The sequence below is a fragment of the Drosophila montana genome, unplaced genomic scaffold, assembly GCF_035044405.1.
Source record: "Drosophila montana isolate Dmon_TW-CO22-7 unplaced genomic scaffold, ASM3504440v1 contig_779_1, whole genome shotgun sequence".
Lineage (NCBI taxonomy): Eukaryota > Metazoa > Arthropoda > Insecta > Diptera > Drosophilidae > Drosophila > Drosophila montana.
In genome coordinates this window covers 762,835-775,224 of record NW_026999075.1, presented here as the reverse complement: position 1 = coordinate 775,224, position 12,390 = coordinate 762,835, and the positions used below count along the sequence as shown (strand labels likewise).

Sequence of the window (12,390 nt, the reverse complement as noted above, 5' to 3'; positions counted from 1 at the left end):
AAATTTGCATAGTAGAAGTCGTTGTGAAGTCGTTATAATAAGCTTTGCTTATGTAAGTTTCCCTATGAGCAGCATTTTCGATCAATATTTAAAAGATAAATACATGGATCTCTATCCTGATATTTGCCTAGCTATATTTCTGATATATCCAGTATTAAACGAAGCGCTCTATTCTCGATTCTGAGTTTGAAAATGTTTGTAAACTGTGTTCCTCAATCAACACACATCGGCGCGTTAAGCAGTGAGAGATTGAAGACCTCAGCATAACATCGCTCCATGAATAGAAGTGTATATAATAGAGCTTTTAAATCTTCCTAGTGCATATTAGCGTATATCTTGCTCTGATCTGGACCTAAGTTATTCCTACACGCAATTCTAGGCAAGCTTCCGGTTTGCCTCGTGTGCTATTCAACTACTGGAATCTGTATCATTACACATATTATATGCTAAACTCTAACTCACCTGTCCATCTGTTAAGACTGGTACCTGTTTTTTTATTGAGTTTTATTCTCTTCGCCGATTCTTTGGCATTTTATATTTAGTTTAGTTGCAAGCCGCATTCGTATTTTGATTTTATTTAAGAAAATATGTTTGACTTTTCTTCGATTTATTTCAATTGATAAGTTTTTGCTTCTGTTTGTTTCATTGTATATAAAAGAGAGATTATACTTTTATTGTTGGTATTGTATTTAGTTGAAATGCCAGAACATTATTTATTTTTATTATAGTTTTTATTTACATTTTTTAATCTTTTTATAAAAAATATCAATTTTTTTTTTACTTTTTGTAAATCCTCAATTTAAATATTTTTTTGTGTGTTGTAGTTGCCTGATCTGATAGGTATTCAGAACATTTCAAGCTTAATGCTGTTTTTGTTTTATTAACTCTGCAAAGCCGAAACTTAAATGACAAACATTTTTAGGTGTTATAGTTTTTAATATTTTTTTTTCTTTTCAAATTCAAAAATGGAAATTTTTGTAATAATTTTTTTTTTGCATTTTGGTAAAAAGTATATAAATATGTACAAATATTCGTGTAAAAAAAGCATATGCCATATATAAATTTCTTGGGTGTTGTTGAAAATCGTTTTTTTTAATTATTTTCTTAAATTGTATTGGCGCTCATGCAGTTGACATATGGTTTAACGGTTTTCATGCATTACTATTAGTTGTTGTTGTGTTCTGTTCGTGAATCAGAGGCAACTTTATCATTATATATAACTCGTAATTGTTTTTGTTTTTTGCTTCTTTGGAGTATAAATAATGCGTATATTGTATGTTTAGTGTTTGTATGTGTGCGTGTGTGTGTTTGTGTGTGTGTGTGTTTGTGTATTTCGATTTCTTGCTGCAGTTATATAAGTTTATATTGCCTATATGCTAGGAGGGTGTATTTTGGATAGGTATTCAAGTGTATAAGTGTTCTGTGTGTGTGTGTGTGTGTGTGTAGTTGTTTAAATGTTTTACTTGCATTTAAAAATTAACTAATCACTTTAAACGTTACGCTTAAAATGTATTATTTAAATGTATATATAAGTATATATGTATTATCATATGAAGTAAACTATATATTTTTGTTTTCTTTATATACCGCGTTAAACGTTCTCTTATCTTCACTATATGTTTTGCAATTGCGGGTTGCTCTTGTTTTTGCAGCTGTTGTTGTTGAAGTTAAGAAAAATAAGTTACTATCATTCAAATTGTTATTATTATTATTATTATTGGTGTATAAACTTAGCAGTAGTAATTTATATCTGTTTCGCTCGCGATTTTCCCATTTATATATATTTATATATTATGGGCATAGGTGATGAAGCAGAACTAGATGTGTTTATTTTATGCATGCGTGTGGGTTTGGGCTTGTGTGCTTGTAAACTTGTTCTATTGCATTGATGTGAGACTTGTGGAAGTACTTATGTGCGACGAGGTGCCCAACGTTGAGGCCATGTCACCTTGATAGCTGAACTGTAAATTCAAATAGGATTTTAATTCCGTATCGAATCTGGATTTACACAAGGCGTAAAATTACCTGCGGGAAAAGCGGCTCTTCGGCTATGGAGCCTAATGGACCCGTGGGATCTGGCGGCGTTAATTCAACGCTTTCGCCAGTAAACTCTTCGTCAAAATATCGTGTGTCTGTATCTGATGTGACCTGAGGCTTGAAAGGCGGCGTTATCTTTGAAAAGTATTATATATTCGTTAAGCTGTTTGTAAAAATATTTTGTAAGAGTCGGTACCTTCTTCTGCACCAGATCTGTCCAATTAATACTCGCAAAGAATGGATGCGCTTGTATTTCCTTAACATCATCCTGACCGCCGCCCAAACGATTTCTGGGATCCTTAGCCAAAAGACCAGATAACAGACTTTTTGCTTCATCAGTTATATTGCGTGGAAATTTCACATCCTCTACCAATATGAGCGTGAAGAGCACATCGTGATCACGATTATAGAAAGGTAGCCGGCCACAGATCTGTATAGTAATTATATTATATATAGATGCACACATGAATTAGTATTTAGTATAATATTTAATGTGTTCTCTTCCTCACCATCTCATACATAACAACACCGGTGCCCCACCAATCCACCGCGCGTCCATAATCATTATCATCTAATACTTCAGGCGCTAAATATTCCGGTGTGCCACAAAACGTTTTCGTTGTACGACCGTAGGTGATGTCCTCCTTGCACAGCCCGAAGTCGGCTACCTTTATGTGACCATCTTTGTCCAGCAAAAGATTCTCCAGCTTCAAGTCACGATAAATGATGCCCTGCGAATGCAAGTAGCCCAGCGCCGATATTATTTCTGCCCCATAAAAACGTGTGCGCTCCTCGGTGAATATGCGCTCATGACTCAAATGCCAGAACAGCTCCCCGCCATTCACATATTGCATGACAAAACAGAGACGATCGTTGGTTTGAAATGAATATTTCAGTGACTGGGAAAGAAGGATAAGAGTATAGTAATTTTTCAATGAGTCTTTTCAATCGATTAATTAAAATAATATCGCGATAGTACAATTACGAAAACGTAAAAATCACTTCGAAAAATAATAAGAAACAGATCGATCTTTTTAACTTAATGATTTTAGTAGCTCAATATAATATGAAACTAGATATGTTTAGGTAATATTTGTTTTAACCCTCCCAGTAATTTTTATACCACATATTTATTTTGTAGTTTAATTTTAAACTTGACTTTGTTTTAGTCTAATATTTTTAATCTTTTTCCCATTAAGATTTACATAAATATACTCTATACCGGTATGAACATATTTGTATGTACATGTATGTACATATACATACATGTATATTTTTTGCCTGCTAACCTTTTGAACAGCTTGCGCCTAATCTTTGCTTTCATAAGAAACAGTTAAGTCATATGTGATTTTTAGATGTCCAAATAATATGAAGTAAACAAAAGTCAACGGGGAATTCCCCTGAGTGACACTTCCGACTTCGCTCTTGGGTTATCAAGCAACTTTAAGTGAAATAAAATAAAATTCACTTACAATCAGGAACGGATGATTTGTTGACTTGAGCACACGACTTTCGGTTAATGTGTGTGCGACCTCATCCTTTTGAATGATGACCTCCTTTTTGAGAATTTTGATAGCGTACAATTTAGCAGTGGCTTTCTCGCGGCACAGGATCACTTTTCCGAATGTGCCCTTGCCGAGCACCTTGAGGAACTCAAAGTTCTCAAGGGTCTATTAAAAAACAAGAGATCACCAATTAATAAAATCATGCGAATAAAGGGATCTATAAATCCAGATTACGTACCACTTTCTTGACGCCGCTGCTGTTGCGCGTGGTGCCTTGAACGGAGAACTGTTCGGATAGTTCAACCTCAGCGATGCCGGCCATGTCCACATCGCCCATATCTGTTTGGGATGATGGCGACATGGCTGTTTCGCCCATTTCGGACAATCTGCTGGCCACGTTTCGTATGGCCTCGGTCCAGGCCTGGCGCTCAACTTCTGTATCGACGGCAAATGTGCGCTCAATCACCGTCGTCCACTGCAGTCCGCGTATAATGAATGTGAAGGGCTTTGGCCGATCCACGGCCATTATCTGGCAGCCGCGTACGGTAAAGTTATTGAGCAGCTGATCCGACTGTGTATTATCCGCCGGCCTGCTGCGATAGCCCATGAGAGCACCATCCGAGCGTAGCACAAAGTAACGTTGGCGCCAGGTCTTAATGTGCTCGCCGCGCTTCATGAGCCAACCCTCCTTGACGGTTTGTGGGCGAGCCGCCACAAAGGGCTCAATGGGGCTTGTGGGCGATGTGCCAGTTGCTGTCAAGGACATGATGGCTTCTGTAGCCGTCGCTATTGGATGCGGCACTCCGGTCACGTCGTTGTTTAACAGTGCGTCGCTCAGTTGCGTCGCGTTGTAATAATTGTTGTTGTTGTTGTTGTTGTTGTTGTTGTTGTTGTTGTTGTGGTTGCTGCTGCTGCTGCTGTTATTAAAATTTAAGCCCAAACGACTGCCAGTGGGCATTAACGTTGGCGTAGGCGTAATTGAGGCAGATCTTGTTGCGGCGCTGGCAACCACAGTCGATCTCCTCTGCAGCGCAAATGGTAGGTAATTCGTGTTGAGGCTGTTCCCAGTTCCGTGTGCACCAAGAAAACAAAGTCCGCACACCCCAGTCCGAGTCTACAATGAGGGCACTTGTTGAAAAACAGAAATAAAAATAATTGAAACAAAAAAAATAAATAAAAAAAAAACCGTTTCTTAGCATTTTAGCGAGTGCATAATGCAAATTTTTTACAGGTACATATATGTATCTATGTAGGTTCTAGAGATGGGCGCGTGACTCGGTCTAACGCTGATTAGTTAGTTTTAATTACAAAAAAAAAATTTCCAGACAGCTAGTTACCGACAAGAAACTAAATTAGTCGCAGGTGTCGGTTATAGCGGTAATCTAATTTGCAAAAACTGAAAATTGCAGTCGAAAAATTCTATAAAATTCAATGATATTTATAACAAACAATTATGGTATACTAAATTAAAAACTGCATAGCATACTTTATAGAGGTTATTGTATCTGCTTAATGGGAAATTATATTATTTTTCGTGTCACGCAAAAACCTCAACAGACACCCATCTCTAATATGCACATACATACATATGCATATGGATATTTTGTTATTGTCTTTTGGCGTGTTTATGGCAAATTGCAAAGCCCTTTGTTGTTGTTATTGTTGACGTTTTTGTTGTTATTGTTATTGTTGTAGGCGCTTGCGTCAGCAGCTGCAGAAGCAGAAGCAGCTGCAGAACTGTTGAAAATAGGATCGATCGTTCGAAAAAATAAAACTGGGCATTTACGGCATTTCCGTTCGCAGAAGGGCTGAAACGGCGACGGCGGCCTCCCTGGGGTCTCTCTCTTTCACTTAGTCATTGCGCGCCCCACATGTAGAGGCGCCAGCATATTGGCATCGCGGCTGTCGCAATTGTTGTTTCTGCTGTTGTGTTGTTATTGTTGTTTCTTTTGCTGTTTTAGCTTCAAACAAAATTCCCCGCAAAGCGCAAAGCGGGCCGCGGCGATATGAGCAAATTTTTCGCGATTGCATTTACCGCGAAATTAAATCAAAACAAGTCGACGGAACGCGGCTGTTCATGAACTTACACGCATACACACATGCATACATATGTACGTATGTATGTGCATATGTGTATGCATGCATGCATATGGGCAAGTGTATGTATGAATCTACATGCTTGCATGTCTCGCTTGCTGACTCTTGTGTGGCCCGCTAGTTGAGATCGCAGCGAGCGATAAAGGTGCGAGGGGCACGTGTGCATGTGTGTGTCAGAGAGTGCGGCAATGATCGCAACTGAAAAAAAACATATTCATTTGCAATTTGCGAAAATGTCAACGCCGTGCCGTGGCGACCGCTGCCGGCTGTACAAATTTCGCTATCTAAAACTGTAAACAAATGTACATAAAATAAAATCGACAAAATACAAACACAGTCACACACGCATGCATATACATATATAATGCGACGCATACGTTTGTATGTCTGCATTGCAAAGTGCGAGGCAGTGAATATAGGAAAGCGTGTAGGCGGACCAAGGGAGGTTGGCGAGCAAGACGCATTTATGTCTCGACAGACAATATGTACACACTAAATGTTGGGCTCTCTGTACGAGTGTGTTTTAATATACATATACATATGTATGTATATATGTATGTTTGTGTAGGTCGGCGCATCAAGTGATCAACAGCAGCAGCAAAAGGCTGCATACCGGCTCGAATGGGATTCACTCCTCAAACCGAACCAACACAAGTCCAATCACATACACACGCACACACACACATGTATATGCATTGATTTTGCATACTTGCATGCATGTTAACGACTTAATGTCAGAGAGTTTTTTCCGCCAGTTTTGATTGCCTTTTAATATTGTTGTAAAACAAACAAGCTTTTAAGAACAAGGGAACAAGGCTGCGCAAGAGCCGAAAAATTGATTCGAACCGGCGAACCGAACCGCAAGCAAAAGTTTTGAATTTGCAGCCTTGTCAGCAACATGTCTAGACACTAATACAGTTATCAAATTCATATACATACAAACACGCACGCACGAACAACTATACCTATATACGTGAATATACATGCACGCAAACATACAGCCACACAGAGATAGATTACCATCGGGGGCAGACAACTACGTCGACGTTGACGGCGACCGCAACAACGACGACGACGACGACGAATCTGTAAGCGAGCGAGCGAGCAACAATAACAAAGGCCACGGCTGTTTATTGGAATTTGGCATAAAACACTTGCATTTTGCAGGCTACTGAAAATGTTAAACCCACCTATTCGAGCAAAAGAACCGACTTTTGCTTTTGATTTTTACTTCGCAAATGTAAAAGGCACACTCTGCTGAATGGTGACGGTGACGGCAGCGACAACTCACGTATGTTGTTTTTGTTTCTGTTGTGTTAAGAGTGAGTGTGTTGTGAGTGCTTGAGTATGTGTGTTGCAGACACCAGGCCACACACAGTTAAATACGGATTCGGCACACAATTGTTGAACTGATCGAAAGTTTACTTTTCTCCTGGTGCGCATAATATATACATATGTTGAAAAAATATTTTTTCATAAACACACGCACTCACACAATTTTTCCATGTAGATGTACCGTTTGGTTTTTACGCTTCACTTTTTTTAAGGCTTGCGATAGACGAACTCTGTATATGTGGTGGTCGGTCGAAAACGATGGTGGTCGGCCGATATGACTCATTGCAACAGTTAAGCATTCATAATGATGGGATGACAATCAATTTTACTCGCAACTTTATATTGCCACAATAAGCCTTCAACAATGTTCAAACACAAAATTTTTGATATGACATTGGATTAACTGTTTTTATTCTAATAAGCAACTAAGTATGTTCCGTCAAATCAATTTTGAAGTCTTATATTGGTGTTACAATATTTCTTTTCCTTATAGATAAGCATGGATTTCACAATGAATAACAACAGCGCGGCGAAGACGCCATTGAATTGCACTTCTAAAGACACTAATAAATATCCTCGTTTGGAGAAAATCGAGGAGGGTAAACTGAACTGCAAATATCCAAATAATATACATGTGCCGGGTGGCCATTCATCATTCCTCGAGAAACGTTTGCAAAAGAAACCTAAATTCTTTGATTCTGGCGATTATCAGATGGCCAAACAGAAATTCAACAGTTCCAAAGCATTATTCGATACCACCGGAGAGACTATACCTACTCCTGAAACCGTTCCTGTGCGCAAATCTTATTATACAACCGAAGCTAGAGATTCTTCGGAGAAGCTGTCTACCAGTTTTGACAGCGAGTCCAAATTAACATAATACTTGATATACTAAATTACTTACACGGATCTATGCACCAATCAATTGTAACTAATTCCTGATTTGTTTTTGCAAACCCATCGCTGTGTATGAAAATGTATCAAACCCAAATCTAAATCAGCGGTGATTCATAATAAAGCAATTTAATTGTTATTTATGGCGTTTAATCTATATATCATTAGAGTAATGGAATCTGATCTTTAAGGAAAAGAACGTACACGGAAGTACATTGTGCGTTACGCAACACTACTGCAAAATTTTTAAATAAAATAAATTGGCACATTTATAATCTGCTGTTGTGTACACACTAACATTGTCATCGGTATTGCTGTTGTTGCTATCGATATATTAATTTACCGATTGAATTCCACCTCTACCCAGCAGTTGTGTACACACTGGCCGATCGGTGGTCGTCGGTACGGTGAAATTTTGTAATTATTAGAATTTAAATTGAAGGCATTTGTTTATGACAAGCGCGCAATTGTGCGCATTAAATAAATAACAAAAAGGTAAACCCTAGGATTCTAGTGGCATTCATAAAAATGCAGTCACTGGCCGCGAGAAGTTTATTCAAGACAAAACATTGTCCTCTGTGTCTGTGTGTGTGCCTGGCTTATCAAAAGAGACATAGAAAACTGCAAAAACAAAGGTGTTATTGACTTCGCGAGTGGCAGGCAACTTTCTATTTTGCTTCTGGCTTGTAGCACATTCCAGTTCCACCCTCTGTGTCTATTGGTTTTTGCCGAATAAGCACAAACTAAATTGTATAAATAATAAAGCCCAGGCTAAGGCAATTGGGCATAAAATAAAGCAACATAAAGCAGAGCAAAATGTGAAATGCAATCGAGTCTGGGGCAATCAATACAAACACAAATACAAATACAAATGCAAATACAACTGCAATAACATCGGGCCCCTTAAGTATTAAATATGAGCGTGTGTGTGTGTGAAAACAAAACAAAAATTGTATACAATATGGAAAAAGAAAGCGCATAATTGAATAAATAATAACAAATGGGGGCGAGTCTCAATGACAAAAGCCACCGTTGGCTCCAAAGCGAAATGCAAGATAAACGAAAATATGCATGCCTGACGCATTGTTTACGCGATTCTGCAATTACATACACACGCTCACACGTGCAGACAGCAAGAAACAGTTAACTTTTGTGATTGTGTGTTGTGCGGGTGCATTGGTCCCAAGGTTTCTTTTGCAGCGAGAGAAAAAGAAACGAGAAATGTAAAACTAACCGCAATTCAAAGGGGCACGGACAGCACGGCAGGGCAAATCAAATTAGCAGCAGACAACAAAATGTGCAAAATTGTTGGGCACGCCCTTGAACTTGCGATATTCCCCAACCCTCTTCAAAACAGGGAAGTGGAAACCGGACCAAACACCGAAGAGCACTTCGCTTGGTGGCAAAAAAAATCAAATCATTAAATTCGGATATTAAAACTAAAATTCAGTCTCGTCTATTAATTAAACTTTTATTATTATCATAACATTTTTATATATTGATTTTCTGCTGGCCAAAGACGGCATTGCCTTGCAGTTATCCTGCGTTTATCAAAAATATGTATTAAACCAGGGATACCAAATGTGCTGCAATGTACCAAAACTGGTTGATTTTTATGTAATGGTACACTGAACATTTTATTTCCACTATATTTTTGACAAAAATTTTGAAATTATTTTTTAAATATGTTTTTTAATAAAAATGTACTTTAAATAATTCGTAATTTGAGAAAGAGAGAATCGTTTTAGGGAATTGTAGTCTTCGGGGTAGAGTGAGAAATCCAATTGTCATTTGTTTTGTTAATGCAAAAAATAGCTGAAGTTATATTTTTTTAAGCTTTGTTGACTTATGTTGTTGACTTATGACACATTTATAATAAAAATAATTGTCCGTCTGGTTTCCCTTTCCCTTTTTCTTAGAGCCCTTTTTGTTCGATGGCCCTTTTATGCTTTCATGATCTTAAGAATCTATTTGATTCTGTCTTTGTTTTTTGCCCAATACAAAAAGTTCCTCTAGTATTATCCTTCTGATTACAGTTAGCTTTCTAAGGACTCACACACACACATATTCCTACAGAAAAAGATGTTTAACTTCATGAAAAAGAGCGCCGGCGATGAGGAGAAGGAGCGTCGCAAGCGTGAAAAGAAACTGCGCAAAGAGGCTAAAGGTGTCAGCGGGGGTGGCGTAACTGGCAGCATGAGCACCGACGAGCTGCTCCGACTGGAGGAAGTGCGTCGATCGCTTAAGATACGCGGTCGCCGCAAGGAGAAGGAAAAGCTGCCCAGCGGCATTACAGCCGACTACAGTGCAGATTTCTTTGCGGCCCTCAACGCCGATGCGCCCAGTGGCAATGGCAATGGAAACGGCAACGGAAACGGCGAGCCAGAGCAGGATCGTGGCAATGAGGAAATTGTGGCATCTGTGATGACACACATCGAAAGCACCCAGCGCAGCGCCGCCAATGGGGCTGGCATGGGCATCAATCTGAACTACGCCGAGGTCACACATTCGCTGCTGTCCGGCGGGCTAAAGGTGAGTATCAATTGGAATTTGAGGCTTTAGATCATATTAAATTAAATTATTATTATGCTGACAGAATCGCTTTTTGCCGCCGGTGCCGCCAAAGCCGCCCAAGCGCGGCATTTTGAAGGGGTCGCGCAGCAACATGACCAACGTGCATGAGGAGATTGTCTTCACCGGCAGCAGCGGCGGCGGCGGCACGCCCGAAATGCTGATGCGCAACACCTTGCAAAATGAACAGCTGTTTGAAGGCAACCGTGGCGGCGGCAGCGGCGGCTCCAATTCTAGCCAGCACGGCACCTCGTTCACCTCCGTGGAGAGCCTGCGCAGCGATGGCGACCATGCCCCACAGCAGCGTGCTATGACGCTGCCGGCGAACGCGCGCTATTGCGCACCACAGACGCCCACACAGGTTGCCCATTTGCATGTGCTGACATCGCCGTCGCCGAGTGCGGACAGTCTCACAGATACCACAAACTCCTCGTTCGCCACGCCCCCCTTCTCGCTTAGTCCCGTGGGCGAATCGCAGGGCATCGATCGATGGGCCCGCGTGCATGCCTTTGAGGATGTGCAGCTGCCGTTGCCACCAGTGCAGCTGGTGCAGCTGCCGCCACCCAGGCAGCTGGTAATTAGGCGACAGAAATCACCGCGCCAGGACTTTGGCTTCAGTCTGCGCAAGGCCATTTGCTTGGATCGCACCGAGTCACTGACGTCGCCGATTTTCCGGCCCGTCATCTTTGCGGAGCCGGGTGCAGGAGGTGGCGCCACAGGCCTCTTGCCCGGCGATCGATTGATCAAGGTCAATGGCACGCCCGTGGGTGATTTATCACGCGAGATTATCATCGAGATGATACGCAACAGCGGCGATGCTGTCACCGTTGAGGTTCGTAACACACACTTTCGAATCCATGCCACCCACACTTGTTAAAATCCTTTGTTTTTCCACACCCAGGTTCAACCCGTGGCGGAGCTGGTGGAGCTAAGCAAGCGCTGCATGGCGCCCAGCACGGCCACCGTCGAGGAGATCGATCATTCCATTAACAATGGCAACTGCAACACTTTGCGCCGCAGCGCCAGCAAACGCTTCAAGCGCCAGGTAAGAGCACAAGCCAGGTCCGCAGTTCAAACCTAATCCATTAGCGACTTGGTGATTAATGCGAATTGCGGCCTGTAACATGCACAAAATCATAATTGCTCGTAACTGTTCATTAATCACGTAATGTTCATAGAACCAATGCAACAATTAAATATCTCAAGTAAGACTGGTTTTCAAGAATCCATTAGTATTCATGGGTAAGCATACCCTTCAAATAGATTAGGTCAGGTTCAACCAATTGTTTTATGGCGGGAATCTATATTTTCCCTTTTACGCGAGCAAAAGGAAGTCTATATAGGAGGTTTCAGAAGAGTCTTCACATGAAAATTACAACATAATTTTTTGTATTTAGGATCTATTCCTTATAACGATGTAACTTAAATGTGGATAAAAAATAATATGTTAAGTTAATTTAAAGTAGATTCTTTAGATAACCTTGAAGATCGGCTTGCAGTTAGTTTATATATCTATAGTAATTGGTTAAATCTTTCAATTAATGTTTCTATTATTCGTTCATAGAAAAAACTTTCTTTCATGGCATTTTTTCTTAAACTCTTTTGATTTATTTTATTCGATCTCCTATTTCTCTCAGTGCTCAACAATTTAGGTTAATGGTTGTGAATCATTCGTAGTTATTTATTAGTAATGTGGTGTTAACATACTTTATACAAAAAACCAAACAAAAACAAGCCAAAATTATTTATTTTAAGGTTTACTTCGTTAACTAATCTCACCCAGGTAGTAATTACTGAGGCTGGTTAGGAAATTTTGTTAACTTGAATATTGGTAAAACTTACCTTTGTGTTATTTTACAATGTTAAGTGTTACCAAATCCTAAATATACATTTTCATCGTTTACACCTTAATAGGAATCATTGGGAATTGCATACAATTTTCTTGTATTTA

At 39.9% G+C, this 12,390-nt stretch overlaps 2 protein-coding genes across 8 annotated transcripts in view; one reads left to right on the top strand and one right to left on the bottom strand.

The window, feature by feature from the left end:
* Positions 1 to 1,073: 1,073 nt before the first annotated feature.
* Positions 1,074 to 7,275, bottom strand: Akt (Akt kinase). Of its 4 annotated transcripts, none has more exons than XM_064698641.1 (7): positions 7,133 to 7,275; positions 3,781 to 4,656; positions 3,510 to 3,707; positions 2,547 to 2,936; positions 2,234 to 2,467; positions 2,026 to 2,172; positions 1,074 to 1,961 (listed from the first exon to the last, which is right to left on the bottom strand). In XM_064698641.1, the coding sequence occupies exons 2-7, from the start codon at positions 4,498 to 4,500 to the stop codon at positions 1,878 to 1,880; spliced, it is 1,773 nt and encodes a 590-aa protein (XP_064554711.1). In that variant the 5' UTR covers positions 4,501 to 4,656; positions 7,133 to 7,275; the 3' UTR covers positions 1,074 to 1,877. The 4 variants fall into 4 exon arrangements, with proteins under 4 accessions (XP_064554711.1, XP_064554710.1, XP_064554708.1 ...); XM_064698640.1 differs by having other exon boundaries at positions 3,781 to 4,670; positions 7,133 to 7,267; XM_064698638.1 differs by lacking the exon at positions 7,133 to 7,275 and adding an exon at positions 6,830 to 6,972 and having other exon boundaries at positions 3,781 to 4,670.
* A 949-nt stretch (positions 7,276 to 8,224) lies between these two features.
* The window catches only part of Mhcl (Myosin heavy chain-like), a 38,593-nt gene continuing 34,427 nt past the window's right edge, over positions 8,225 to 12,390 (top strand). For all 4 annotated transcript variants that reach the window (XR_010438187.1, XR_010438188.1, XM_064698632.1 and 1 more), the window contains exons 1-4: positions 8,225 to 8,363; positions 9,905 to 10,400; positions 10,465 to 11,271; positions 11,341 to 11,484. Coding sequence is in view for 2 of the 4 variants with exons in the window: in XM_064698632.1 (XP_064554702.1) it covers positions 9,951 to 10,400; positions 10,465 to 11,271; positions 11,341 to 11,484 (1,401 nt within the window). In the remaining 2 variants the exon portion in view is untranslated. The remainder of the gene's footprint in view (positions 8,364 to 9,904; positions 10,401 to 10,464; positions 11,272 to 11,340; positions 11,485 to 12,390) is intronic.

Excerpts from the sequence above, each read along its gene's own strand:
- Akt (XM_064698641.1), bottom strand. The coding sequence starts at position 4,500 with ATGCCCACTGGCAGTCGTTTGGGCTTAAATTTTAATAACAGCAGCAGC. Across the intron at positions 2,468-2,546 it reads GTGTTGTTATGTATGAGATG|ATCTGTGGCCGGCTACCTTT; the intron begins GTGAGGAAGAGA and ends ATTACTATACAG. Across the intron at positions 2,173-2,233 it reads CAGATCTGGTGCAGAAGAAG|ATAACGCCGCCTTTCAAGCC; the intron begins GTACCGACTCTT and ends TACTTTTCAAAG.